The sequence below is a fragment of the Peromyscus maniculatus genome, chromosome 11 (genome assembly GCF_049852395.1).
Source record: "Peromyscus maniculatus bairdii isolate BWxNUB_F1_BW_parent chromosome 11, HU_Pman_BW_mat_3.1, whole genome shotgun sequence".
Classification (NCBI taxonomy): Eukaryota; Metazoa; Chordata; class Mammalia; order Rodentia; family Cricetidae; genus Peromyscus; species Peromyscus maniculatus.
The window spans coordinates 80,724,249-80,749,731 of NC_134862.1; the positions used below are offsets into that span (position 1 = coordinate 80,724,249).

General features: G+C 41.5%; 2 protein-coding genes across 2 annotated transcripts in view; both read right to left on the reverse strand.

Annotated features, from left to right (window-relative positions):
* LOC102911632 (intelectin-1a-like) overlaps positions 1–25,483 on the reverse strand; it is a 144,106-nt gene that overhangs the window by 61,683 nt on the left and 56,940 nt on the right. The gene's annotated exons all lie outside the window — the stretch shown is intronic.
* LOC102910804 (intelectin-1a) lies at positions 1,712–10,144 on the reverse strand. The gene is made up of 6 exons (XM_006990601.4): positions 10,063–10,144; positions 8,659–8,906; positions 8,168–8,326; positions 7,736–7,856; positions 6,841–6,944; positions 1,712–1,879 (listed from the first exon to the last, which is right to left on the reverse strand). Exons 1-6 carry the CDS (start codon positions 10,076–10,078, stop codon positions 1,727–1,729), a joined length of 801 nt encoding a protein of 266 aa, XP_006990663.4. The 5' UTR covers positions 10,079–10,144; the 3' UTR covers positions 1,712–1,726.

Below are 25,483 nucleotides of genomic sequence, written 5' to 3' on the forward strand. Positions count from 1 at the left end.
ATTTTTCCGCATCACCTGATATCTTAGGGTTTTTATTGCTGTGACCAAACACCATGACCAAAAATCAAGGTGAGGTGAAAAGGGTTTATTTGGCTTACACTTCCAAATTGCTGTTCATATTGAAGGAAGTCAGGACAGGAACTCAAACAGGGCAGGATCCTGGAGGCAGAAGCTGATGCAGAGGCCATGGAGGAGTGCTGCTTACTGGCTTGTTTCCCATGGCTTGCTCAGGGAACCCAGGACCACTATCACAGAGATGGCAAGGTAAGAAAATGCCTTACATGTAAGCTGGATCTCAAGGAGGCATTTCCTCAATTGAGGCTTCTTCCTCTCTTATGATTCTAGCTTGTGTCAATTTGACACACAAAACCAGCCAGTACACCTGAAATGACCCTTTTTTGGTCTTTTTAAAAAAATAAATGTAATATACCCACCTTTTTTATAAATGTAATATATTCACACCAACAATTGCTCACATGTAGTTGGAAGATTTCCCGTGTCCTGCCTGACCCAGAGTTGGAACAAATCTCTCTCACCTGCAGACCCACATCCACTTATAAAATAATTACTTAGAGGTTTAATTTAATATTAATCACAAACTGTATGGCATATGTCAGGCTTCTTGCTAGCTAGTTCTTTCATCTTAAATTAACCCTTTTCTATTGATCTATGTATTGCCACATGGCCATGGCATTACCAGTCTGCTGGCATGTTGCTTCTTGGTGGTGGCTCAGCATCTCCTCCACCTCTCCCCTCTACTTCCTCTCTTTCTCTTGGATTTCCTGCTTGGCTATAACCTGACTCACCATAGGCCGGAGCAGCTTCTTTATTTATCAGTCATAGCAACACATATTCACAGAGTACAGAAAGACATCCCACAGCATTTACACATATACTTACATGTTTTATGCACTAGGATCCACATATGGGGGAGATTGGATCACGATATTTAACAGCATACACTCTAAGCCAATCTACTTTCTTGAAAATTTAGTGACTTCACCTTTCTTTTTGATAAAAGAAATCTGGTACACATAAAAAGAGGAATACTACTCATCTTCAAAGAAAAAATTTTATTATACCTCTTTATTCATGTTGTACCCTCAAGTGTGCATGAGTTTATGTATTTGTGTGCTGGCACCATGACAAATGGGAAGAGGTTAGAGGACACCTCTCAGAACTAGACTCTCTCTTAACCACATGGATTGTGAGAATTGAACTCAGGCCATCAGGTTTGTTGGTAAGTACCATTACCCTGGAATAAATTCTCTGGCCCCTTAAGTAAATTGTTAAAATACCATGTTTTGTTTTTGTTTACCCAGGGTATTTGTTACATTGGGAGTTTATGACCAGCACAGAATACACTAGTCCCATCTGGAAAAAAATAAACTAGCAAGGAATGCAAATAAAATAAGGAAGTAGTGGAGGTGGAGTAGTGTGTCTCCTCTCTGTCCTGTATCTCTTTGGGATGTTTGAGGGGCTACCTGAGAAAGTATTGCTGTATCAGGATTCCCAGCCTTTGTGTCCCAAGAGAATCAAACAGGGCAGCAGAAACTCTTTTGAAATCTCCCACCCCTGTTCCAAAATGATTCACGAAGACACCAAGCCTGCAATGAGCACAATTTATTTTTTCCTGTCATTAGCATTCTAGCTATTAGGTAAGTTTTGCTCCATGAATGTGAGTCCACAGACTCAGGAGAAGTATGGGTCCAACACCACAAAGTTCTTAACGGTAGAACAGAAGCACAGCTGCTTCAGTTATCTTCCTGCTATTGCTGGCCCCCTTGTGGGTTCCATATCCATCCCAATCAAATGAAGAGAAGTCGCCAAACTGCGTAGGGTTACGTTCTGGGAAGAATCCTCCTCCACCAATGCAGTGCTGGAAAAGAAGGAAGAGAGGAAAGGTCAGGTGGTGATAAGGTTTGGATAAGAAGTGTCCTCCCCAAAGGTGTTATGCACTGAAGACCTGTTCCCCAGTGTAAGTAATATTTAGAGGCAGAACTTTGGGGAAAGCTTGAATATAAGGACCCTGCCTTCATCAGTTGGCTAATCATTGATGGGTTCACAATTTTGAACTGACTATTGGAGCTGTGTAAATTGGGGTCTGGTTAGAGGAAATAGATCACTCAAAGTGTGAGTGGCATGTTTTGAAGCGTATCTTGTCCTGGCCTTTTCTAGTCTTTCTTGGCTCCTTACTGCTATGCAGTGAGGCATATTGTTCTGACATGTCTTTCCTGCATGATGTTTATCATGCTCCACTATGGATTTAAAAGCAATAGAGCCAAGTGATCTTGGATTAAAATATCAAATACCATCAAACTACAAAGCCATTTGTCTTAGTCTGTGTTACTATTGCTGTGATGAAACATCATGACTGTTGTGCCCAGATTCTCCCAAAGACCACCAAAAGACCAAATCCAAAGAGAAAAGTGTCTTTGTATTATTATGAATTAACTCAGGACTCTCAGCCCAGCTGATGCAGCAGCAGAGCAGAAGACACCCTTAGTAGCAATGGGGCAGTTTTTTTTTTTAATTTTTTGGTTTTTTTCATGACAGGGTTTCTCTGTGTAGCTTTGTTAACTGTCCTTAATCTCGCTTTGTAGACCAGGCTAGCCTCGAACTCACAGAGATCCACCTGGCTCTGCATCCGGAGTGCTGGGTTTAAAAGTGTGTACCACCACAGCCCAACAGGGCAGAGTTTTTAAAACAGCGGGGGCTTGGGGTCTACAGACTACATAGGAACTGATTCAGGATTGGTTTCTGTGAGTATGTGAGTGGCAATCATGTTAGAAACTTTTAATTGGCTAGCATTATTTGGGGGTTACAGTTATCAATTTTTGGTTAGGCCTGGACAAGTCTCAGGCTTTGTCCTTGAGTTGCTATGGAGGCTGGCTGGCCTAGCACGTACTGACTATCGGGGCTGACTCAGTGGTCCAGGTTCTGTCCTTGACTTAGGCACGTATCTCTAAGTTGATGAGGGGTCCCAGACATTAAACAATTGGCTGAAACTTGAGTGGTCAGAGTATATTCAGAAAGGGAGCTACTGCAAGGACTATGGTTTTGTTTTGTTTTGTTTTCCATAGTCCTCCCTGAAACTGCTTGCTCAAGTCTCAGGAACCTGAAATTGAGGCCTGATGTCTGAGAGAAGACTGAGCAGCCTCTTATGGCTTCTGCTTGGTCCTGTCAATGACCAAAGCAACTTGGGGAGAAAAGGGTTTATTTTGCTTATACTTTCATATTACTATTCATCATTGAAGGAAGTCAGGACAGGAATTCAACAGGGCAGATGCCTGGAGGCAGGAACTGATGCTGAGACCATGGAGAAGTACAGCTTTCTTGCTTGCTGCTCATGGTTTGCTTAGACTGTTTTCTTACAGAACTCAGGAGCCACAGTCTCGGGTGGCACCACTCACAATGGGCGGGGCCTTCCTTAATCAATCAGCAATTAAGCCTGCTCTACAGGCTTGCCTGCAGCTTGATCTTACACAGGCATTTTCTTAATTGAGATTCCCTCATCTCAGATGACTATAGCTTGTGTCAAGTCATAAAACTAGCCATCACACCCTTCATTCTATATATTGTTTCTCTCAGGTATTTATCACAAAGGCAAAAAACTGACTAATACAGCTGGTGAGCCCAGACATACCTCAATAGCCAAGTTCAGTGGGCTCTTCATCCCTCATCAGACTCTCATTGGCAGTATCACTCTATTTGATCCATAAAACCCCCTCCATTGGCTTTAGTGGCATCACTGTCTCTTCCTACCTTTCCTTCAACTGCTCTGAACCTTTGTTCTCAGGTTCCCTGTCTAGACTTTTCCTTCATGAATTCCTTAAGTTCTACTTCCCAGAGGGGACACACTTACAATTCTCTTATATGTTGTATTACATCTTTAGCGTTAGTTATGAACAACTCACTGATGGCTTAAAATCCCTATCTCTAATCCAGATATTTCTTAAGTTCAAGACTTAAAGATCAGGCTGCTGTTTAGAGTCACTACTCAGGGTCTTTACACTCCACATGACTACAAACAGACAAATAATCAAACAAAACAAAACATCAGCACAGTTACTTACAGCCACATATAACTTAAAAATGAAGTTTACTTAGGGAAGTTCATTGATAAGTTTGCCATTGTGAAAATCATTGTTTATACTTATACAAGCTAGAATGACTATGATGATAAGAGGCAACACAAATTCTTTGAGACTGTTATTATATTCAAAGTCCATCACTGATCAAAGCATGTAGACTGGGGATAGAGAGATATCTCTGTGGTTAAGAGCACTTGTTGCTCTTGCAGAGGACCAGGTTTGGGTCCCAGAACCCATATGGGGCTGACAACTATTGTAACTCTAGTTCCAGGACATGAATGCCCTCTTCTGGCTCAAAGGCACCAGGAACTCAAGCAACATACAAACATTTGTGCAAGCAAAATACTCATACATGTCAAATTAAATAAATACATGTTAAATAAGACAAAATAAAATCCAACCCAAACAAGCTGGTAACATGGGGGCTGGAGATATGGCCCCAAGGTTGAGACATCCTATTTCTCTATCAGAGAATCAAAGTCCCAGCTTCCATATCAGATCCCAGCACCCAATCAAAAGACTTTAATGTCAATTCCCAGGGATCCAATGTCTCCTTTTTACTCTGTGATCACTTGAATATATATGTGCACGCATATAAACAAAGTAAAATATGTTTTAAAAATCTAGCATCATATAACTATATACCTCTTCTTGATCCCAAACATATTTAGCATCTAGAAATCTTGGCTTACTACTTGATATTCACCTATTCAATGAAAACCATGAAATTATTCAAAATGTGTGTTGTAGAATGTTCCTTTACACTCTGTGAAGATGTGTCACTGGGATTGGTTCAATAAAAAGCTGAATGGTCAATAGCTAGGCAGAAGATATAGGCAGGACTTGTGGACAGAGAGAGATCAGGCAAGAAGAAAGGCAGAGTTACCAGCCAGAGGCTGCAGAAGTAGGATGGGCAAGATGGAGATAAGGTAACAAGTATGTGGAAAAACATACATTAAAAAATATGAGTTAGTTTAATTTACAAGAGCTAGTTAGAAACAAGGCTAAGCTAAGGCTGGGCTTTCATGATAAATAAGTCTCTGTGTCATTATTTGAGAGCTGGTTGGTGTGACTGAAAAAGACTCATTACAAATGTCTTCTCTTCTCATTCTCTGTATTCAACTATTAATAAATCTAAAATATTTGGAATTCATTAGTCTTCCCTGCCCCAAATTTCGATCACACTGCATCAGGCTCTCATTTGTGCCATAGGAAGACATTTCAATATTTATTTCCTTATGATTAGTCTTTTCTCCATTAGAATATGTCACCCATATACTATCAGTGTAGTGTCCTCTTTGGAAAAAAAAGAATGCTCACATTAATCTAATTGCCTGTTAAAACATTGCAGGGGTTCTCTTCACTTATACAGTCCAAAAACCATTGATGTGATGTAAAAGTTGTTTCCTGATTTAGTCCATGTTAAAATTTTCAAAAGGAGCACTTTCTGTATCCCACACCCATGTTGCATACCAAAATTGGAAAGATCTTTCTACTCCCCCAACACCACAGGCTCTTCCCATTTCATCATTTACAACATAGTCCTCCTTGACTGCAAAGCTGCTTCATCTTGACCAGGTGAAAGACAAGCTAATGACTGAGGAGACAAGCTAAGCCGCTGAGATCTTCATGATCACCTGCCAGGAAGTGATTACCCTTTTTTCAGATTGTTACGTTAGGGAGGTCTGGATCCCAAGAGAACATGTTAATTTTTATTCAAGTCCAGTTATTACTATGTAGCTCTGGTTGACCTGGAACTCACTATGTACACCAGGGTGGCCTGAAACTCACAGAGATCTGCCTGTCTTTACCATCCAAGTGCTGGGATTAAAGATGTGCATTACCATGCTCTGCCAGAACATGTTAACTTGTTATAGCTTTCACTGTGGCAATAAAAGGACTTCATTCTTAGCCTGCTTTTGGCAAAAAAAAAAGAAACAAAACAAACTCATATGAGTCTTATGATCTCAGGCTTAGGGAGGACATCAGGTTGCTGCAGTGGAGGTGAGTGCACCTGCCTTGTCAGTTAGTTGATATGCCAACATCCAACAAGAGAAATTCTTTTTGATAGGGAGGTGAATGGCCTGGGTGAGGTCTACCAGATGTCCAGGATTCTCCTAGTAAACCCTTGACACAATGAAAATCTGTACAAGTCATGAAAAGGGATGGAAATGATATGTTTCACTCTAAAAGCTAAATCCCAGGTAGAGAGTGCCAATGCCTAGTGACTCTCTAACAATCTCAGTCCCCAAAGGCTTGCACAGGACTTCCTGAATATAAGGGTCTCCCTCATCCAGGTAACTGAGTGTTTAATTCTTTTTTTTTTTTTTTTTTTTTTGGTTTTTTCGAGACAGGGTTTCTCTGTGTAGCTTTGCGCCTTTCCTGGAGCTCACTTGGTAGCCCAGGCTGGCCTCGAACTCACAAAGATCCGCCTGCCTCTGCCTCCCGAGTGCTGGGATTAAAGGCGTGCGCCACCACGCCCGGCTGAGTGTTTAATTCTTAAATCGAAGCAAACAACAACAGTATATCAGAAGTTTGTAATGTTGACTATTGTTTTCAAAGAGACAGGATTTCTGTATCTAGATAGAAGTTCTGATCCCTGAGACCAAGCAAGGTACAGGGAAAGGTCACACTCTCATACATGTACACACACTAACAAGGGATTCTCCCATACTCAATATACACAGATACACACTGGCAACCTCTGTCATATTCATGGGCGTCTCTGGTCACTACACAGACTCACATGCTCAGTGTTACATCCAGTGACCCTCATTCCAGCACACAAGGCATTGGCTGCTCTCTCATTATTAAACACTCTGAATTGGATGAATCCTGCAGTGAATTCATCTGAAAACAAGAGACAGAAAACAGCATTCAAGGAAAATGCTAGAAATAGTTGTCAGCCCAGAGTTTGGTTCAGGATATACAGTCTAAAATAACAGACACATTGGGGAAGCCACAGCTATTCCTATCCACAGATCCCAAGAGTCAGTCCTTGAAAAAATGTCCTCATCCTCCAGAGTTTGAATGGAGAAATTTATTATATAGGAACGTCTCTACTGAATATCTCCAAGGCTTGTCACAGCAGCAATCAAGTGCATTCATTTTGGTCCTGTTCATATTTATCTTGCTAATTTTTCTTTTAAAACCTTCTATCTTGAGTATAAATAAGAAGAACTTTGAGTTATACAGCATAGGCTCAGCATTCATAAAGAGTATGTGCCACTTCGATTTATATTAAATAATGTAATAGTCATCCCTTACAACCAAAATAAAACTCCATTTTTTTCTGTTGTTCAGTCCTGTGCAATTGGACCTGGTTTGATCCTAAGAAACTTCTGACTGATAATGGGGTTGCAAAGAGTAGATTGCCAAACCATGAATCCCCAGTGCAAATGCTGACTCTCTTGTTTATGCTCTGTGATCTCAGCCAAGTTCCTGGACTTTCAGTGCTTCAGTTTCCTAAGCTGTAAAATGGGTTAGTAATAGTTTAGAGATCAAAGGCAAGCAATTGAATCAAGTGAAAGAAAACACATTTATAGAAGAGAAGCAGGCTGTCGTGGATGGTAAATGACAGTTATCATAACTGAATTTATCACGTGTCCTGCACAGTGTTCAGAGAAGCATCAGAGACTCACTCCGGCCAAGGGGGGAGTAATAAGAGGCTGTCTTCTGAGCATCACCAAAGTCATAGACCACAGGTATTGCTGGGCCATTGTCAGTCCAACACTTCCCTGCTCCATATTTCACTGGGTACTTCTACAAGGAACAAAAGAAGTCACTGGGTAAGAATGGCAGCATTGGCACTCACAGGAACACTATCCTACATGGAGAAGCACAGCAAGTGTCCAGTGACTGAGATTGTTATTAGCCTCACCTTGCCTCCCCCCACCCCGCTCCACCCCGCCCCACTCTGCCCCTCCTGTCTTCCACATATGGGTATCTCTTGCCTTCCTTGACTTATTACACTTTAGAATAAGGGAAATATGCAATACAACTTGCCTAACCTTAAGGACCTGTTTCTCTCTCTACACCTTGGAAAAGCAGCCTCAGGCAGCAGTCTCCAGTACCTTGTACAGGCCAAACAGATTATGGCCCAGCTGATTCAGGAAGCCACTGGAGGTGCGGTACCTCAGCAGGGATCTCTCCTTCCACTTTTTCAGAGGGCTTTTGTTGGGCACATGCCAGATACCCAGGTTCTCAGCCTGGATGTCAAAGTAGCCAGGGTTCTGAAAAGCAACCAACACTGAGCCTAATTAGACCAGATTTCAGTAAGTGAAAGACCCACATGCACAGTCCTCAGCACAGTTGGTATCTCAGGGCTTCACATGGACACCATGCATGCTCTAATACCGCCATTTCTAAGGATAACTATCCTACCACCATCACCACCACCACCAACTAACTGAAAAGCCAACTTTGGAGTATGTTGAGATTCAAGATAAGTATTTTTCAGTTGTTCAGCTCTGTGTTGAAGGACAACCTTCTAACCCTCTCCCTGGCATGCTTGGACTACACTCACATCCTCACCCTTTCCCAAGTGGCCACAGAGTGTACCAACCTTGTAGTCATCACTTGTGGCCCCCTCTGCAGACCCAAAGGTGTTGTAGTTGGCCCAGTTGCCATCCCCCTCTGGGTAGTCGATTCTGTTGCCTTGCTGACTGGACCAGCGATCACCCACTGTGCACTTCCCGCCCATGTTGTTCTCATGCACACTGGCCACCAGAGTCCAGCCACCACCTGCAGTGGTCATGTCACAGAAAGTCTGGTAGATGACACCATTCTCCGTGCGGAGGAAATAGAGGCCATCTGTGGAGAGAACCAGTCCACAGTCCTGTGTGCAGCCTCATTGTCCTTCTCTGCTCCAGAGGCAGAATGACTCCAGGAAGTATAACCATGGCTAATGCCTCATATCCTGAGTGTCCTATCACAGGTGTCCCTGGGAATCTGCCTGAGTGTAGAAAGCCATCCTTCTGTGATTGAGGCAGAACACAGAATTATCCAAACTATCAGTGATTTATTTCTAAAGTTAAACATAGTATTATAAAGGACTTAGGAACTCTACTTGGTATGTATTCAAAGAACTGAGAATGGGGCTTCAGTTATCTACATTCTTGTTCATTCCAATTCTGGTCACAAAACCTGGATGGCAGAAACAATGCAAGTATTTCTCTACAGAAAAAGGAATAAGCGATAATCTGTGCTGTTTATTATGCAGAATATATATTGTGTACATTCCTTTATATCCAATAGGTGAAAAAGAATGAAGTGAACTGCAGAAATGGCTCTGTGGTTAAGACCAAGCACTGCTCTAGCAGAGGACTTGAGTTAGGTTCCCAGCACTCACACTTGTCAGTGTACAAGTTCCTGTCATTCCAGCTCCAGAGGACTAGATGGTGTCTTCTGGACTCTGTATGTACATCCATATATATGTACACATTCTCACACGCAGCCATGCATATGTACACAGTAATAATAATAAATCTTTTTAAAATAAATTAACTGTTCTACATCACATATGAGCCTTGAAGCATGTTAATGAAATAAGGCAGATTACTCATATGAGGTAACAAGAATTGACAGATTCATAGAAGTAGGAAACAGAACAGCAGCTCACAGGAAATACAGGAATTTATTACTTTGTGGTACAGAATTTCTTTTTAAGAAATGAAAACTTTCTGGAGATGGATAGTATTGGTCCATACCATTGTGAAAGTTGTTCTTGACTGTGTAAACCCTTCAAATTGGTAAGTGGCAATTTTTATCCACTATGTACATTGTATCCCATTTTCTATATCAAAAAGCAAAGCTGTTCCAGAGGCCAAAAGCATGATTTCTTAAGTGGGTTATTTGTTTTGTATATTTTAGAAAGGGTCTCCCCAGGTTGCCTTGGAGCTTTCAATCCTCTGATTTGGGCTCCCAGTGTTAGGATTACTGTGTGCTCTTTAAATGCTTCATCACTCACCTTGTGCTCCAGTCATCTCCTGCTTGATTTCTTTGCAGCTTCTGAACAGAGAGGAAGACACAGAATTGGTCCATCTGTTGGTATCCAGGTTCTCTTTAATTAGAGAAGATGCAGAGTTTCACTCTCATGTGATACATAGCTTCCCCTTGTTATTCATCCTAAACTCATTACAAGACTTCTCAAAGCCTCACCTGAGAATCAACAAGATTTGTAACTAGAAAGAAAGACTAGAGATTTAAAGGCTTGGAGAACTTTTTGTCCAAGTCCTGAAAAAGGAGAATACAGTGAAGTCCAGCTCTGTAGTAGAAGAAATGCAGGGAGCCTAATGTGCCTGAAGCATAGGTAGTGAGGTTGACAATGCAGAGGCTTGACCAAGGGGCCCTGGAATAAAAAGCCTTGCAACGTAGCGTCAACCCTGCAATGTCCTCTGAGAACCTAGAAGAGTAGAAACAAACATTATTAACTCTGGGGCAGAGCTACTCAGATGTATGTAGGCCCATGTTTACAAGTCATGCATTTTGGGATTGTACTTACTGAGGGAGACCAGCCCCCACTTTTCCCCCTAGGGTACTCTTGGGGAGGAAGAAGTGAGAAATATTTAGATAGAATTATAGGGGGAGAGAGATAGACAGAAACACAGGATAGCCTCGGGAGGGCCTGGATCAATACCCACTGTCCCCTTCTGTCTCTTCCAAAGGGTTTTTAAAGGAATGCTGAGGGGTGGTCCAGAGGGTGCCTGAACTGGTCTACTCTGGTTACCAGCCTAGCAAATAACCATAGCTGTCATCATAGAGTCTTTGATCAGTGACTGATGGAGGCAAATGCAGAGATCCATGGCCAGGCACCAGGCTGAGCTCCTGGAATCCAATTGATGAGAGAGAGGAGGGATTCTTCAGGCAAGGGATGTAGAGATCATGATGGGAGCATGTGCAGAGATGACTAGCCACACTAGAGGAAGCCCATGAACTGTGGACTGGTGGCTGTGGAGCCCCCATTGGACTGGGCTTGAACTGTTTGGGGGGCACCCTGGCAGGGGGATTGGGATCTGTCCCTGGTCTATGGGCATGCTTCTAGGAATCCGGTGCCTATGGTGTGATACCTTGCACAGCCTTGGTTCAGTGGGAAGGGGCTTGGACCTGCCTAGGCTCAGTGTGCTGGGCTCAGCTGACTCCCCATGGGAGACCTTGATTTAGGGGATGTGGGGTGGCTTGGGGAAGAGGGCATGGGGGTTGGGGGAAGGGAGAAGTGGGGAGCTGTGGATGGTATGTGGAGTGAGTAGAAAAATTCTTAATAACAAAAAATGAAAAAAGGAATGCCAAGGGGTGGAGCAAAAGACCTCACCCCAGCACAGTGAAGTGTAGATCATCCCAAACAGCTGGTAACCATGCATATTGTCAAGCCATCCCTTAATGAAGCCCTGCTGTGTAAAGCAGGCTCAGATCTCACTAGGAAACCTTTGTGGTTTCCCACACTTTCCTCCTCTTAATTTTTTAAAGGGCCCCTTAGATAGACTGAGGTCTGTCTTAGGTCATTCTCCCTGATTATTACGTTGGAAGCCATCCGGAGAAAGTTGCCTGTCTCTGGCTTTCAGTCTCTGGCAGGAGGGGTTACTGAGTTTAACTTAGCTCTAGCTCAGGTTTCTATTGAGCTCACAACCATCCACAGTGATCTCCATAATTGCCACACCTCCCAGTACAGGAGTGGAGGATTATAAAGATGGAATATCCTTTTTTAACGGATCTTAATATGGCTATTGTAACATGAATCTTATAAGGTCTTATTAACAAAATCAAACCTGAAGCCAGGTATTGGGGTGAATGATTGAAGATCAGAGAAGCAGAACAAGCCACAGCTTTCTCACCTTGCCAATTCCTCAGCTGATCCTGTTTCCTCAGAGTAGAAGCCTCTGAGTCCTCATCCAAATGGATCTTAGCTGAACTACTGCTCAAAAGCCTAAAAGCTTAACCAGGATAGTTCCTGGTCCTCATGCCTTATATACCTTTCTGCTTCCTGCCATCACTTCTGGGATTAAAGTCATGTGTCACCATGCCTGGCTGTTTCCCATGTGGCTTTGAACTCACAGAGATCCTAATGGATCTCTGCCTCCAGATTAAAGGTGTACCACCATTTTTTGGCCTCTGTATCTAGTGACTGTTCTGTTCTCTGAACCCAGATAAATTTATTAGAGTGCATAATATATTGGGGAACACAACATCACCATAGTCTATAAGCGCCTTAGCTGTGCCAAGCCTCCTTTTTATTAAAGCAATAAACTCTGGGTACAAACCACATCATATAAATTACTCTGGGTAAAAACCACATCAAATAAATTATAACAAACTTAAAGATTCCCTTAGAGTCAGCAAACTCTAGTTCATTAACATTAACGCAATTGTCGTATAAACAATACATATTTATAACTGTCATGACCATTTACTGTATGTATTTATACCTAGCTTGGCTATTGACTATATGTATTTACACTTCTTACAAAATTACATCACTATTCATATTTTTTTATTTTTTATTTTATTTTACAATACTATTCAGTTCTACATAACAGCCACAGATTCCCTTGTCCTCTCCCTTCCTGTTCCCCTCCCCTTCCCCCCAGCTCACCCCCCCATTTCCACCTCCTCCAGATGAAGGTCTCCCCCGAGGACTGGGATCGACCTTATAAACTCAGTCCAGGCAGGTCCAGTCCCCTCCTCCCAGATTGAGCCAAGCGACCCTGCATAAGTCCCAGGTTTCAAATAGCTAACTCATGCAATGAGCCCAGGACCTGGTACCACTGCCTAGATGCCTCCCAAACAGATCAAGCCAATCGACTGTCTCACCTATTCAGAAGGTCTGATCCAGTTGGGGGCCCCTCAGCCTTTGGTTCATAATTCATGTGTTTCCATTTGTTTGGTCGTTTGTCCCTGTGTTTTATCCAAACTTGGTTTCAACAATTCTCGCTCATATAAAACCTCCTCTTTCTCAACAATTAGACTCCCAGCGCTCCACCCAGGGCCTAGCCGTGGATGTCTGCATCCAGATTCCTCAGTCCTTGGATGGGGTTTCTGGCCCAACTATTAGGGTGTTTGGCCATCCCATCACCAGAGTAGGTCAGTCCCAGCTGTCTCTCGACCATTGCCAGCAGTCTTTTGTGGGGGTATCTTTGTGGATTTCTGTGGGCCTCTTTAGCTCTTTGTTTCTTCCTTTTCTCATGTGGTCTTCATTTACCATGGTCTCCTATTCCTTGTTCTCCCTCTCTTTTCTTGATCCAGCTAGGATCTCCCGCTCTCTTTCCCTTGACCCTCGCCCTTCATTGCTCCCACTCATGTCCAGGCTGTTCATGTAGATCTCATCCATTTCTCCGTGTCTTTCTTGGGGTCCTGTTTTCCAGGTAGCCTCACTGGTGATGTGAGTAGCAGTCCGGTCATCCTTGTTCCACATCTAGCATCCTCCTATGAGTGAGTACATACCATATTTGTCTTTCTGAGTCTGGGTTACCTCACTCAGGATGATTTTTTCTAGATCCATCCATTTGCCTGCAAATCTCATGATGTCATTGTTTTTCTCTGCTGAGTAGTATTCCATTGTTTATCCATTCTTCAGTTGAAGGGCAACTAGGTTGTTTCCAGGTTTTGGCTATTACCAACAATGCTGATATGAACATAGCTGAGCAAGTGCTCTTGTGGTATGACTGAGCATTTCTTGGGTATATGCCCAAGAGTGGTATAGCTGGATCTTGGGGGAGATTGATTCCCAATTTTCTAAGAAAGCGCCATATTGATTTCCAAAGTGGTTGTACAAGCTTGCATTCCCACCAGCAATGGAGGAGAGTTCCCCTAGTTCCACATCCTCTCCAGCATAGGCTGTCTTCAGTGTTTTTGATCTTAGCCATTCTGACAGGTGTAAGGTGGTATCTTAGCGTTGTTTTGATTTGCATTTCCCTGATGATTAGGGATGTTGAGCAATTACTTAAATGTCTTTCAGACATTTGAGTTTCCTCTGTTGAGAATTCTCTGTTTAGTTCTAAGCCCATTTCTCAATTGGACTGTTGGTCATTTTGATGTCTAATTTCTTGAGTTCCTTATATATTCTGGATATCAGTCCTCTGTCAGATGTGGGGTTGGTGAAGATCTTTTCCCATTCTGTAGGCTGTCGCTTTGCCTTGTTGACCGTATCCTTTGCTCTACAAAAGCTTCTCAGTTTCAAGAGGTCCCATTGGTTGATTATTTCTCTCAGTGTCTGCGCTACTGGTATTATATTTAGGAAGTGATCTCCGATGCCAATGTGTTCAAGACTCCTTCCTACTTTTTCTTCTAACAGGTTCAGAGTAGCTGGATTTATGTTGAGGTCCTTGATCCACTTGGACTTCAGTTTTGTGCACAGTGACAGATATGGATCTATTTGCAGCCTTCTACACGTTGATATCCAGTTATGCCAGCAGCATTTGTTGAAGTTGCTTTCTTTTTTCGTGGCACAGGCAAAACACTACAAGTGACTCTTTAAAGATTTGCTTACTATTTTTGTGCTTCATTTTAACTCTAAGGAAATTCTACTCTTACTCAAAATTTTTTTGTGACACTGTATTCCTATATTCTATCTTCCTTAATTTTCATAGATAGAAGTTAAGAGAGAGAGAGAAAAAAAACCTAGAGAGAGAGAAATATATGCTGCAGCCTCACTAGGGCATCTTCCAGCCCCTTTCACTCCCCCAAATAGATTACCTCCACCTTAATTTCCATAATCAGACATGCCCTAACTTCCCTTAGTGCCCTCTGATGCCCCTTTTGAAAGTCCTTGGTCCCTGTTTGGGCACCATTTGAGGGAGACCAGCTCCCATTTTTTCCCCCAGGATACTCTTGGAAAGTGAGAAGTGAGAAATATTTAGATAGAAATATAGAGGGAGAGAGACAGAGAAATACAGGATAGCCTCTGGAGGGCCTCGATCAAAACCCACTGGCCCCTACTTTTTCTTCTAAGGGACTTTTAAGCAAATGTCAAATGGTGGAGCAAATGACTTCCCCCACAGCATAGCCAAATGCAGACCATTCCAAACACCTGGTAACAACACAGGTGGTCAAACCATCCCCTAATGCAGCCCTGCTGGGTAAAGCAAGCTCAGATCTCACTAGGAAACCTTTGTGGGCTCCCACAAATTACTGTGACCGAGCTTCAGTTCCCTAGTGCCTAATACCAAGCCTACAAAGATTTTCATGTGGAGAAGTAAGATGGCATTTAGAGACTTTTTCCTTAAAAATACTCAAAAAGCAGTGAATAGATACTACATATTTTAAAATACTGTTGAGTTCTTGTAGAGAGCAGAATTGAAGACAACAGTCTCTGGGCACAAACCAGACAATTCCCTTAGCATTGAAACTCTAAGGCCAAGGTCTTAAGTTTAAGGAGTGATTAGGATGCGACACAGTTCTTGCAGAAGTTCCCCTAGAGCTACACACAAGTACAGAATCTGGACCAGGACATACCTCAACAATCCCATTGCCACCGGTCAATTCCTTCAAGAGCCAATCAGCACCCAGCCTACATCTCAAAGGCATAATCTCTTTGGGGGATGGCATAGGTTGTATTTACGTGTCCAGGAATGTGTGTGTGTGTGTGTGTGTGTGTGTGTGGGTGTGTGTGTATTTACATATCTCTCTCTCTCTCTCTCTCTCTCTCTCTGGTTTAATTGTGGAGATATATATGATTAAACAAAAAGAGACCTTTTTTTGTAGAGAGTTGGGAGGGAGGTTAATTGGAAAAGCCTAGAAAGAGGAAAAGAAATGGGAAAAGAATAAAATTATATTTACTTTCAAGATTTTAAAAAAGGCATGATGGGCCAAGCTGTGGTGACCCACGTCTTTAATCCCAGCACTCAGGAGGCAGAGGCAGGTAGATCTCTGAGTCTGATGTCTGCCTGGTCTACAGATTGAGTTCCAGGACAGCCAGGGCTACAGAGAAAATCCGTGTCAAAAAACAAGCAAACAACCACAACAAAAGTGTGATCTTTGTTTCCAGAGATCCATGTCCTGGAAGCAACTGAGTCTAGTCCTTACTGCCTTTAAAGCTAGAGGTGGCCTGAGGAATTTGGAGTTCTGTAGAAATACTCACCAACACTGTAACTTCCGGTGGCCAGGATGATAAATAGCAGGAAGCTGAGTTGGGTCATGGTCATCTACAGAAAAGCAAGATGAAGGTCAGTCTCTATCCAGACCACCTTTCCCCTTATCCCTGTCTCTACTCCTATCTAGTCCAATTAAAGGCTCCTTCCTTTCCTTTAAACTCCTCACTTCTCTGGGCTTAAAGCAGTCCTGAGCCAGAGTCCACTTTCCTAATTCCATCCACAGCAACTACCTTCCCTCCCATACCTGGCCAGAAATGAAGAGTTGTCAGCTGAGGGGAGATGAGCCCCCCTCTCTCTCTGCAGAGTTTCTAGTGTGGTCCTGGTGAAGCTCTTATCTTTTTATGGGAAGAGCCTGGTGGGAATAGCCCAGACTTTGCCAGGCTCCCCCTTTTCTGGCAGGATGCCACAAGAGAGGCAACTTTTATTTATTGCGGGAAAGTTCTTTTTACAGTGTTGACTCATGGGATTCAAAGGCTCAAAAAGATAAATATTAAATATCATATCTTAGCACTATCACCAGGTTTGGGAATTTCATCCATCTGTGTATTTAAAAAAAAATAAATGAGGTGACTTGCAACCTTTGACATCCATTTGGATTTTTTCATTTGTGTCTTTCTTGCAAGGTAATACTTAAAAAATCCCAAATATTCATAGTTATTCTCATTTCATAGGAGAAGAAAACATTTTTTGTAATGTATAAAACAGTACATTTCTTGTAGCTCAGGCTCTCCTCACACTGTTTTTGTGAAGATGTCCTTGAACTCCTGACTCTCTTCATCCTACTTCCACATGCTTGGATTATAGGCACATACTACTAAACTTGACTATAAAAAAGGGAAGTTTAACAACAAAATAGTAAGTAATTATTTAAGAATAAATACAAATCTTTTTGTCAGTCTGAAAAATAATCTTTTATAAGTTCATTTTCAACCTTCATTAATTTTAAATATGAGATTTGTTATACAAATCCATGTATTAATTTGTTACAGATTAATTATTAACATAAAAATTTCTAAGAAAAATAATGTGAGTGTATGCACTGGATAAAAGTAACTATTAATTGGTATTAGATACCTTATTCTTGCTTTTAAAAGACTGATTTTAAACTTAGCCATTAAAATAGAATTAAATCACGAGGGTCATGCATTGACAGTTACTGCACCAGCTGCTCAAATATTATTAAGAATTTCTATTTAAAGAAAACTTCAGTTGAGTCAGTTTTACCCTTAGCCACAAAAACATGGTTAAAGAATGAAAATGCTCTTTACAGTTGACGATTTTACAAATCTTTAGCCTGCATAGATTGAATTCCATATAACCCTCACTATTTTGTCTTTGATTTTTTCATACTTACCACAAACTAGTGAAATTTTAAGAAGGACTGCATCTGGGATTCGATCTCTATAAATCACCCCACCCCCATGATGTTTTGAGTTTCCTCTCTCCCTACCTACTGTCTTTTTCTAGTTCTCAGACACCAGTTTGGGCTATAATGGAATGAATTGCCTTTTTGTCAGTGATGAAACATCCTCAGTATAAAGCTTTATTATAATACTGATAACATTGTAATCCTTTGGGAGTCAGCTTTTGGTCAACCTTATATTTTATATCTGTGTATGTTAAAGGACTGATTTATACAACATAACTCAGGTAGGTTGATAGAATAGAACAAAACAGAGGTATGTAACTCAGCTGGTAGAATGTTTGCCTCGGATACATGAGCTATGGGTTCAATCCCTGGCATCATGTAAACTAGGTTTGGTGGGGCATGTCCGAAATTCCTGCACTTGAGAAGTGGAAATAGGAGGATCAGAAGTTCAAGCTTATCCCTTACTACATAGCCAGGTTGGAGGACAGTGTCTTATACACAGGTCTCAAAAAAAAAAAAAAAAAAAAAAAAAAGCAAAACTGCTCACACACAAAGATAATCTACACATCTTTAAGTGGATAAGTTCAAGGCCATCTTTGTCTATATAGTGAGTTGAAAGCCACCATGTCTGTACTATTTTTTTTTGTTGGTTCCTAGATTGATGCTGTAAGGACCAGTCTTCAGTAGGCCAGGAATTGAAGGGGAGTCATGGAGTCTCCAGCTAATCACTCAATTGATCTTTCTTTCTTTTGTTTGTTTGTTGTTGTTTTTTTAAAGATTTATTTATTTATTATGTGTACAATGTTCTGCCTGCATATACCCCTTTAGGCCAGAAGAGGGCCCCAGATCTCATTACAGATGGGTGTGAGCCACCATGTAGTTGCTGGAAATTGAACTCAGGACCTCTGAGTCATCTCTCCAGCCCTCAATTAACCTTTCTATCTGAGGAAGTAAAACGTAATTCTGGGGCTGTTGAAAAAGGGAAACACACACAAACACACACACACACACACACACACACACACACACACACACACACACACACACCTTTTCAGGGTCTTTCTATCATCTTTCTATATTATTTTTCTTTATTTTTTAAAACACCCTTTTTAGTATTTCCCACACAAAATACATTGCAAAGAAGGTTTTCCTCACAACCAAAAGTCATGCAGTTACTATAAAATCATCATAAAAACATGTTTTTCTGGAACAAGTGAACTCAAATACATTTCTTTTTTTTAATTTAAATTTTTTTATTCATTTTACATACCAACCACAAATCCCCATCTCCCTCTCATCCCTCCTCCTGTGCCACCCCCAGCTTCCCTTCCCTGACCTATCCTGCATCCCCTCCTCAAAAGGGTAAGGCCTCCCATGCGGAGTCAGCAAAGCCTTGCACATTAAGTTGAGGCAGAACCAAACCCCTCTTTTCTGCATCAAGGCTGAGCAAGGAGTCCCACCATAGGTAATGGGCTCCAGAAAGCCAGCTCATGCACCAGGGATCGACCCTGATCCCACTGCCTGGTACCCCACAAACAGACCAAGCTACACAACTGTCTCCCATATGCAGAGGGCCTAGACCAGTCCTATGCAGGTTCCACATAGTTGTTGACCTAAAGTTCATGAGTTCAGATGAGCTTGGTTCAGTTGTCTCTGGAGATTTCCCCATCATGATCTTGACCCCCTCTTGCTTATATAATCCCTCTTCCCTCTCTTTGACTGGACTTCTGGAGATTGGCCTGGTGTTTGGTTGTGGGTCTCTGCATTTGCTTCTATCAGTTGCTGGATGAAGGCTCTATGATGACAATTAGGGTAGTCACCAATCTGATTACAGGGGAAGGACAGTTCAGCCACTCTGTCCGCTATTGCTAGTAGTCTAAGCTAGGGTCATCCTTGTGGATTTCTGGGAATTCCCCTTATATCCCTTACTCCATAAAGTCTCCCTCTATCAAGATATTTCTTTCATTGCTCTCCCACTCTGTTCCTCCCCCACCTCGACCATCTTATTCCCTCATGTTCTTATCCCCCATTCCTTCCCCTCTATTGAGCCCCCATCTCCAGGTTGCTCATGGAGATCTTATCTGTTTCTCCTTTCCAAGGCAATCCATGCATCCCTCTTAGGGTCCTCCTTGTTTCCTAGTTTCTCTGGAGCTGTGAGTTGTAGGTCTGATTATCTTTTGCTCTACATCTAGTATCCACTAAGAGTGAGTACATACCATGTTTGTCTTTCTGAGTCTGGGTTACCTTACTCAGGATGATATTTTCTAGTTCCATCCATTTGCCTGCAAATTTCATGATGTCACCTTTTTTTCCCAGCTGAGTAATACCCCATCATATATATGTACCACATTTTCTTTGTCCATTCTTCAGTTGAGGGGCATCTAGGTTATTTCCAGGTTCTGGCTATTACGAGTAATGCTGCTATGAATATAGTTGATCAAGTGTCTTTGTGGTATGATTGAGCACCCCTTGGGTATATGCCCAAGAGTGGTATCACTAGGGCTTGAGGTAGATTGATTCCCAATTTTCTGAGATGTCACTATACTGACTTCCAGACAGAAGCTTCTCAGCTTTAGGAGGTCCCATTTATTAATTGTTGCTCTCAGTCTGTGCTACTGGTTTGGTATTTAGGAAGTTGTCTCCTATGACAATGCATTCTAGGCTACTTCCTACTTTCTCTTCTATCAGGTTCAGTGTAGCTGGATTTATGTTGGTGTCTTTGATCCACTCGGACTTGAATTTTGTGCATGGGGATAGATATGGATCTATTTGCAATCTTCTACATGTTGACATCCAATTATGCCAGCACCATTTGTTGAAGATGCTTTCTTTTTTTACATTGTACAGTTTTGGCTTTTTTGTCAAAAATCAGGTATTCATAGGTGTGTGGATTAATGTCATGGTCTTTGATTCAATTCCATTGGTCTACATGTCTGTTTTTATGCCAATACCAAGCTGCTTTTCTTACTATAGCTCTATAGTAGAGCTTGAGGTCAGGGATAGTGATACCTCCAGAAGTTGCTCTATTGTACAGCAGACATGTCTCAATGTCTAGAAAGTCAAAATTTTTAAAACATTTTAAATGCCATATTCTGTAAGTCCTTGAAGTGTTTGAAGATTACCTACCTAATTGAAATATATCTATGTATACCTAGAAAACTTAACTAACATGACTGTAAGTTTATCATAGATGACTAACTATTAATCTGTATTTCTTAAGTATACATTACAATTTTAATTGAGTTGCATAAACATAATACCTTAAACATAAGTAGAAATATACATATATTATAACAAAATTAACTTTAAATTTGTATCAATAAACCAAAATCCATAGCAATGTAAGACATTTTAAGCAAGTTGTTGCTCTTTAATGTAGATTCAATAATATACCCTTTTATCCTATCATACCTATATCATACATTTCTATATCACTTGTGGAAAAATTTTCTATTGATACATCTTTTTTGTTTGTTTGTTTTTGAGACAGGCTTTCTTGTTTAGTTTTGGTACCTGTCCTGGATCTCACTCTGTAGACCAGGCTGGACTTGAACTCACAGAGATCCACCTGCCTCTGCCTCTCAAGTGCTGGGATTAAAGGTGTGCACCACTACCACCCAGCCCCATTGATATCTCTTAACAGGCTGAGAATTATCATCAGTAGGCACTGTGAAGGCAATTTTTTCTCTATCCTGTTCTTGCAAATGTATAGTAAAAAGGCGATCTTTTAACTCAATCACTATAATAGATTTGTAGGTAATAGAGAAGGCAAGGGAATTCCAGGTTATCAAGAGACCATTGGCTGAATCACCTATTAATAGCTCTTATATATGTTAACATTCTCTATTTTCCAGATTTCTTTTTAATAACACATAAAGAAGAATTCCATGGACTGGTCAATTCTTCAATATGTTGAGCATTTAGCTGCTCCTGTATCAACTGTTCTAGACCTGACATTATTCTGATGTCAAAGGCCATTGTTCCACCCAGACAGATTTGGCAGTTAAAAATTTTAAAGGCAGGGCTGTTGGTACCTTTGAAAGATCAACAGTTGTTGTGCCTGTTTATGTACAACCTGAATGGCCTGTGACTGTTCTTTGTAATACTTATTAATAATCTTCTCAGGAACATGTGTTAGTTAGTCTGCTGCTATTTCAGCCAGTAATTGTGACTCTGAAGTTACTGGCCTGCTTCTCTGGCAGTGACCTGGAGGGCCTTCTTTACTACAGGTACTGGCTCTGCCAATTCCACTAAAGGCAACTTTTACTAAATCTCTATCATTCTGTTTATAAATAAAATTTGAGACTCAAAGGCTGAGAGGAAGCCTGCTATCTCAGAGAGGTTGAGTAGCACCTAGCTACCTTCTCCCCCCCAAAAGTCCATCATCTGTTCTATCCAAACAGAAAAAGTTGGACACTCAAAAGCCCTCCCTACTACTTCCTGTGCATCTCTTTATCTCTTCCAGATGCTCCCTGATTACTTTGTGTCAATTAGTTGCTAACTCAGCCTCATGACCCAAGGTTAATTTTATTTAATTAATGCAAATGCAAACTTGGAGTTCACCGTGGCATTGAATATCCCCCAACACCGCATGGTTGACAACAAGATTCCTTTTAAATCAAAAGCCTTAGCTAAGAATGATGGCCCATAACATAATCCTGGCCTTTGGAAGGTGGAGACACAAGAATAAAGTATTCAGGGTCATCTTTTCTACATGGTGAGTTGAAAGCCAGCGTTAGCTACAGGAGAATAACCCTGTCTGACAAAGCAAATTAACACACATATAGTCACTCAGACAACAGACAAAGTCACAGACACAGACACAGACACATAGACACAGAGATGACACAGACACAGAGACAGATACAGACAGAGAAACACACACACACACACACACACACACACACACACACACACACACACACACTACTGCCATTACCACCATCATGATTTTTGTGATCCCATTAAAAATATTTTTGTCATCCTGTATCAAAGCCCATGTCATAGCAATTGTGACAGTTACCTCTCTCTGTGACTTAGTGATTTAAAATAGGACTCATTCCTTTTATCTTCAAGCCTACAGTTTGTGCAGCACATAGAGGGCTTGACTAGCTTCTGCTGTGTTTAACATCTGCTGGGTCATTCCAATGCTTTCTCTCACCATTACTGTCAGGGTGGGATTTTAGGACTGAATTGCTGACACATTTGAAAGCAAAGCAAGCCAATGGCTGGTGGTCAGTGTTTCGTATGACTGCATGGCAGCTGTCTTTCTTTGGCTCTCTTTGGAACTCATGTGTCATTTAGATCAACTTCCTTATGCAGCAGAATAGAATAATCAGAGATGTTAGTAGTGTGTCTGAAGAACCAGTGAGTGTGTTATACCTACTGTTAGCAATGATTAACTGGGTAGTGGTGGTGAGAGCAAGGTCAGGGGACAGAAGATGCCCAAGCTGACCTTTCTTCTTGTGCTATAGACTAAACTAGGCAAAGTTTGAGTCCGTTGTGTGTAGTGACAGCTGGAAGTTTTGATGAAGTGAGAACATGATGACAAGAATATGAAAAAACTAGAGGCTTGGGTTGGACCCCAACCTTGAATAGAAAAGTTGTGTGTTTATGGAACAATATGCTTGCTTTAGGTATGCTTCATCACACTTTACATAAGTTAAAATAAATTTTTTTTCTAGACAGAGTTTCTCTGTGTAGTCCTGTCTGTCCTGGAACTACTTGCTCTGTAGATCATGCTGGCCTTGAACTCAGAGATTAACCTGCTTCTGTCTCTGGAGTGCTGGCATAGTGTATGTCACTATGTCTGGCCTTATTTAAATTAAAAACACTTATTATTTATTTATTTATTTATTTATTTATTTATTTATTTATTTATTTATTTATGTGTGTATGTGTTATGATGTACATGTATGGAAATCAGAGGATAACTTGAGAAGTCAATGCTGGGGAACAATCCTTCTGTACGTTGTGTAAATATATGTCACTATGATTGATTTAATAAACAAGCTGACTGGCCAATAGTTGAACAGGATAAAGTTAGGTGGGAAAGCCAAACTGAGAAGGATGGGATGAGGAAAGGCACAGCAGAGGAGTCACCTGCCAGACAAAGAATGTGCCAGACACACAAACGGGATAGAGGTAAAAACCATGAGCCTCGGGGCAGCACGTAGATTTATAGAAATGGGTTAAGTTGTAAGAGCTAGTTAGTAACAAACCTGAGCTATTGGCCAAGCATTTATAATTAATTTAACCCTCAGTGTGTTTATTTGAGAGTGGCTGAGGGACAGGAAAACTGCATACAAGTCAGTTTTCTCCTTCCACAGTGTGGGTTATGGGAATTAAACTCAGGTTTTCAGATTTGGTAGTGAGTGTCTTTACCTAATGAATCATATTATTGGCTCTGTCCATGTTAATTTTTGATACAGGAACTCTCCCTGAACTTTGAGCTTGCCCATGCAGCTAGACTGGATGCCCAGCAAAGCCTAGAAATCCACCTCTCTCTACTTCATCAGAGATGTGAGTCAGGTGCATGTTGCTGTACCCGATTTTTATGTGTGTACTGGGGATCCAAACTTATACTTGAGCAGTGTAATGGCTGATCTTGACTGTCATCTTTACTACATCTGGAATCAGCTAAAATTGAAAAAGCTTGGCATGCTTGTCATGAATTTTCTTGTTTGGATGATTTGAGGTGAGAAGATGCACCCTAAATCTAAACCAGACCTTTGCTGGTAGCCCACTAAAAGGATATGGAAGAAGGAAGCTTTTGCTTTTTGCTTGCTTGTCCTAACTCTTGCTGGTGAGTTTGTATATCCTATTCCTGAGACATTCCTTTGCTGGTATTATCACATACTTCTTTGAGATTCCACGTAGACTGGAGACTGTCAGCTCTCTAGGCTTTCCCTGGGACTCCAGCACCAGACTGGGACTGCTGAGACATCCAGTCTCATGCACTCAACAACCATCAAGTCATTGGTTTTTCCTCTGGAGACTTGGGAGACATCTATAAGCTACTCTAGTAAATTCCCTTTTAACACACACACACACAGAGACACAAAGACACACACACACACACACACACACACACACACACACACGCACACACACTCTATCAGTTATTTTTCTTTAGAGAACCCTGACTAGTATATGCAACAAGTACTTTACCAAGACAGTTAACTCCTCCACCCATATGAATGGATGTTTTGTTGTGAATGAATGTCAGATTGTACACACCACCCTTTCTACATCTATCAAGATGATTATATTGTGTTTATCATCATTTTACCATAAGCTTATCTTTAATACCACCTTTTTATGCCCTGAATTCAAGCCCACAGTTATCCTATAGCAGTCCCTGGAGCAAGAACCCCCAGTGAGGAGCCCAAGGTTGACCCATAGACCACCTTGGGCCTGGATGCCAAAGAGCCCTTGCACAAGCAATTTCTGTCCAAGCAGATTGTGTCAATCTACTAGGCCTAAACAATGATCACTCCTACTGCATCCTCACCCCAAGGCTTCCCCACCTCCCAGCCCTGTCTCCACTCATGAGCCCTTTCTCAGAGTAACTTCTCTGGTGCTACACAGGACGCCTGATTCCCAGGCCTTTGGATGCAGAGGCTGGGTAATTCTATCACTCACAGACAACCATAGCAGGAGACATCATCGAATTCTGAGTGCTTGTGGGCAGCATCCCTCCCCACCTTATTCTCCATACAGAGAAGACAAGCAATGCCCAAAAGGAATATGGTGTTTATTTGTCCTTCTATCAGAGAAAGACAGTGAGCTCAGTGGAGCCCTGAGAGAAAGGGGTACTGTTTGGGAAGAGAAGTACCTCAAATGAATAAAAAGTTTGGAGTGGTTTAACTAACTTTTCCTCAAATGTCAATGGTGTTCTCAGGTAACTCTTTCAGAGAACACACAGACTCCTAAAG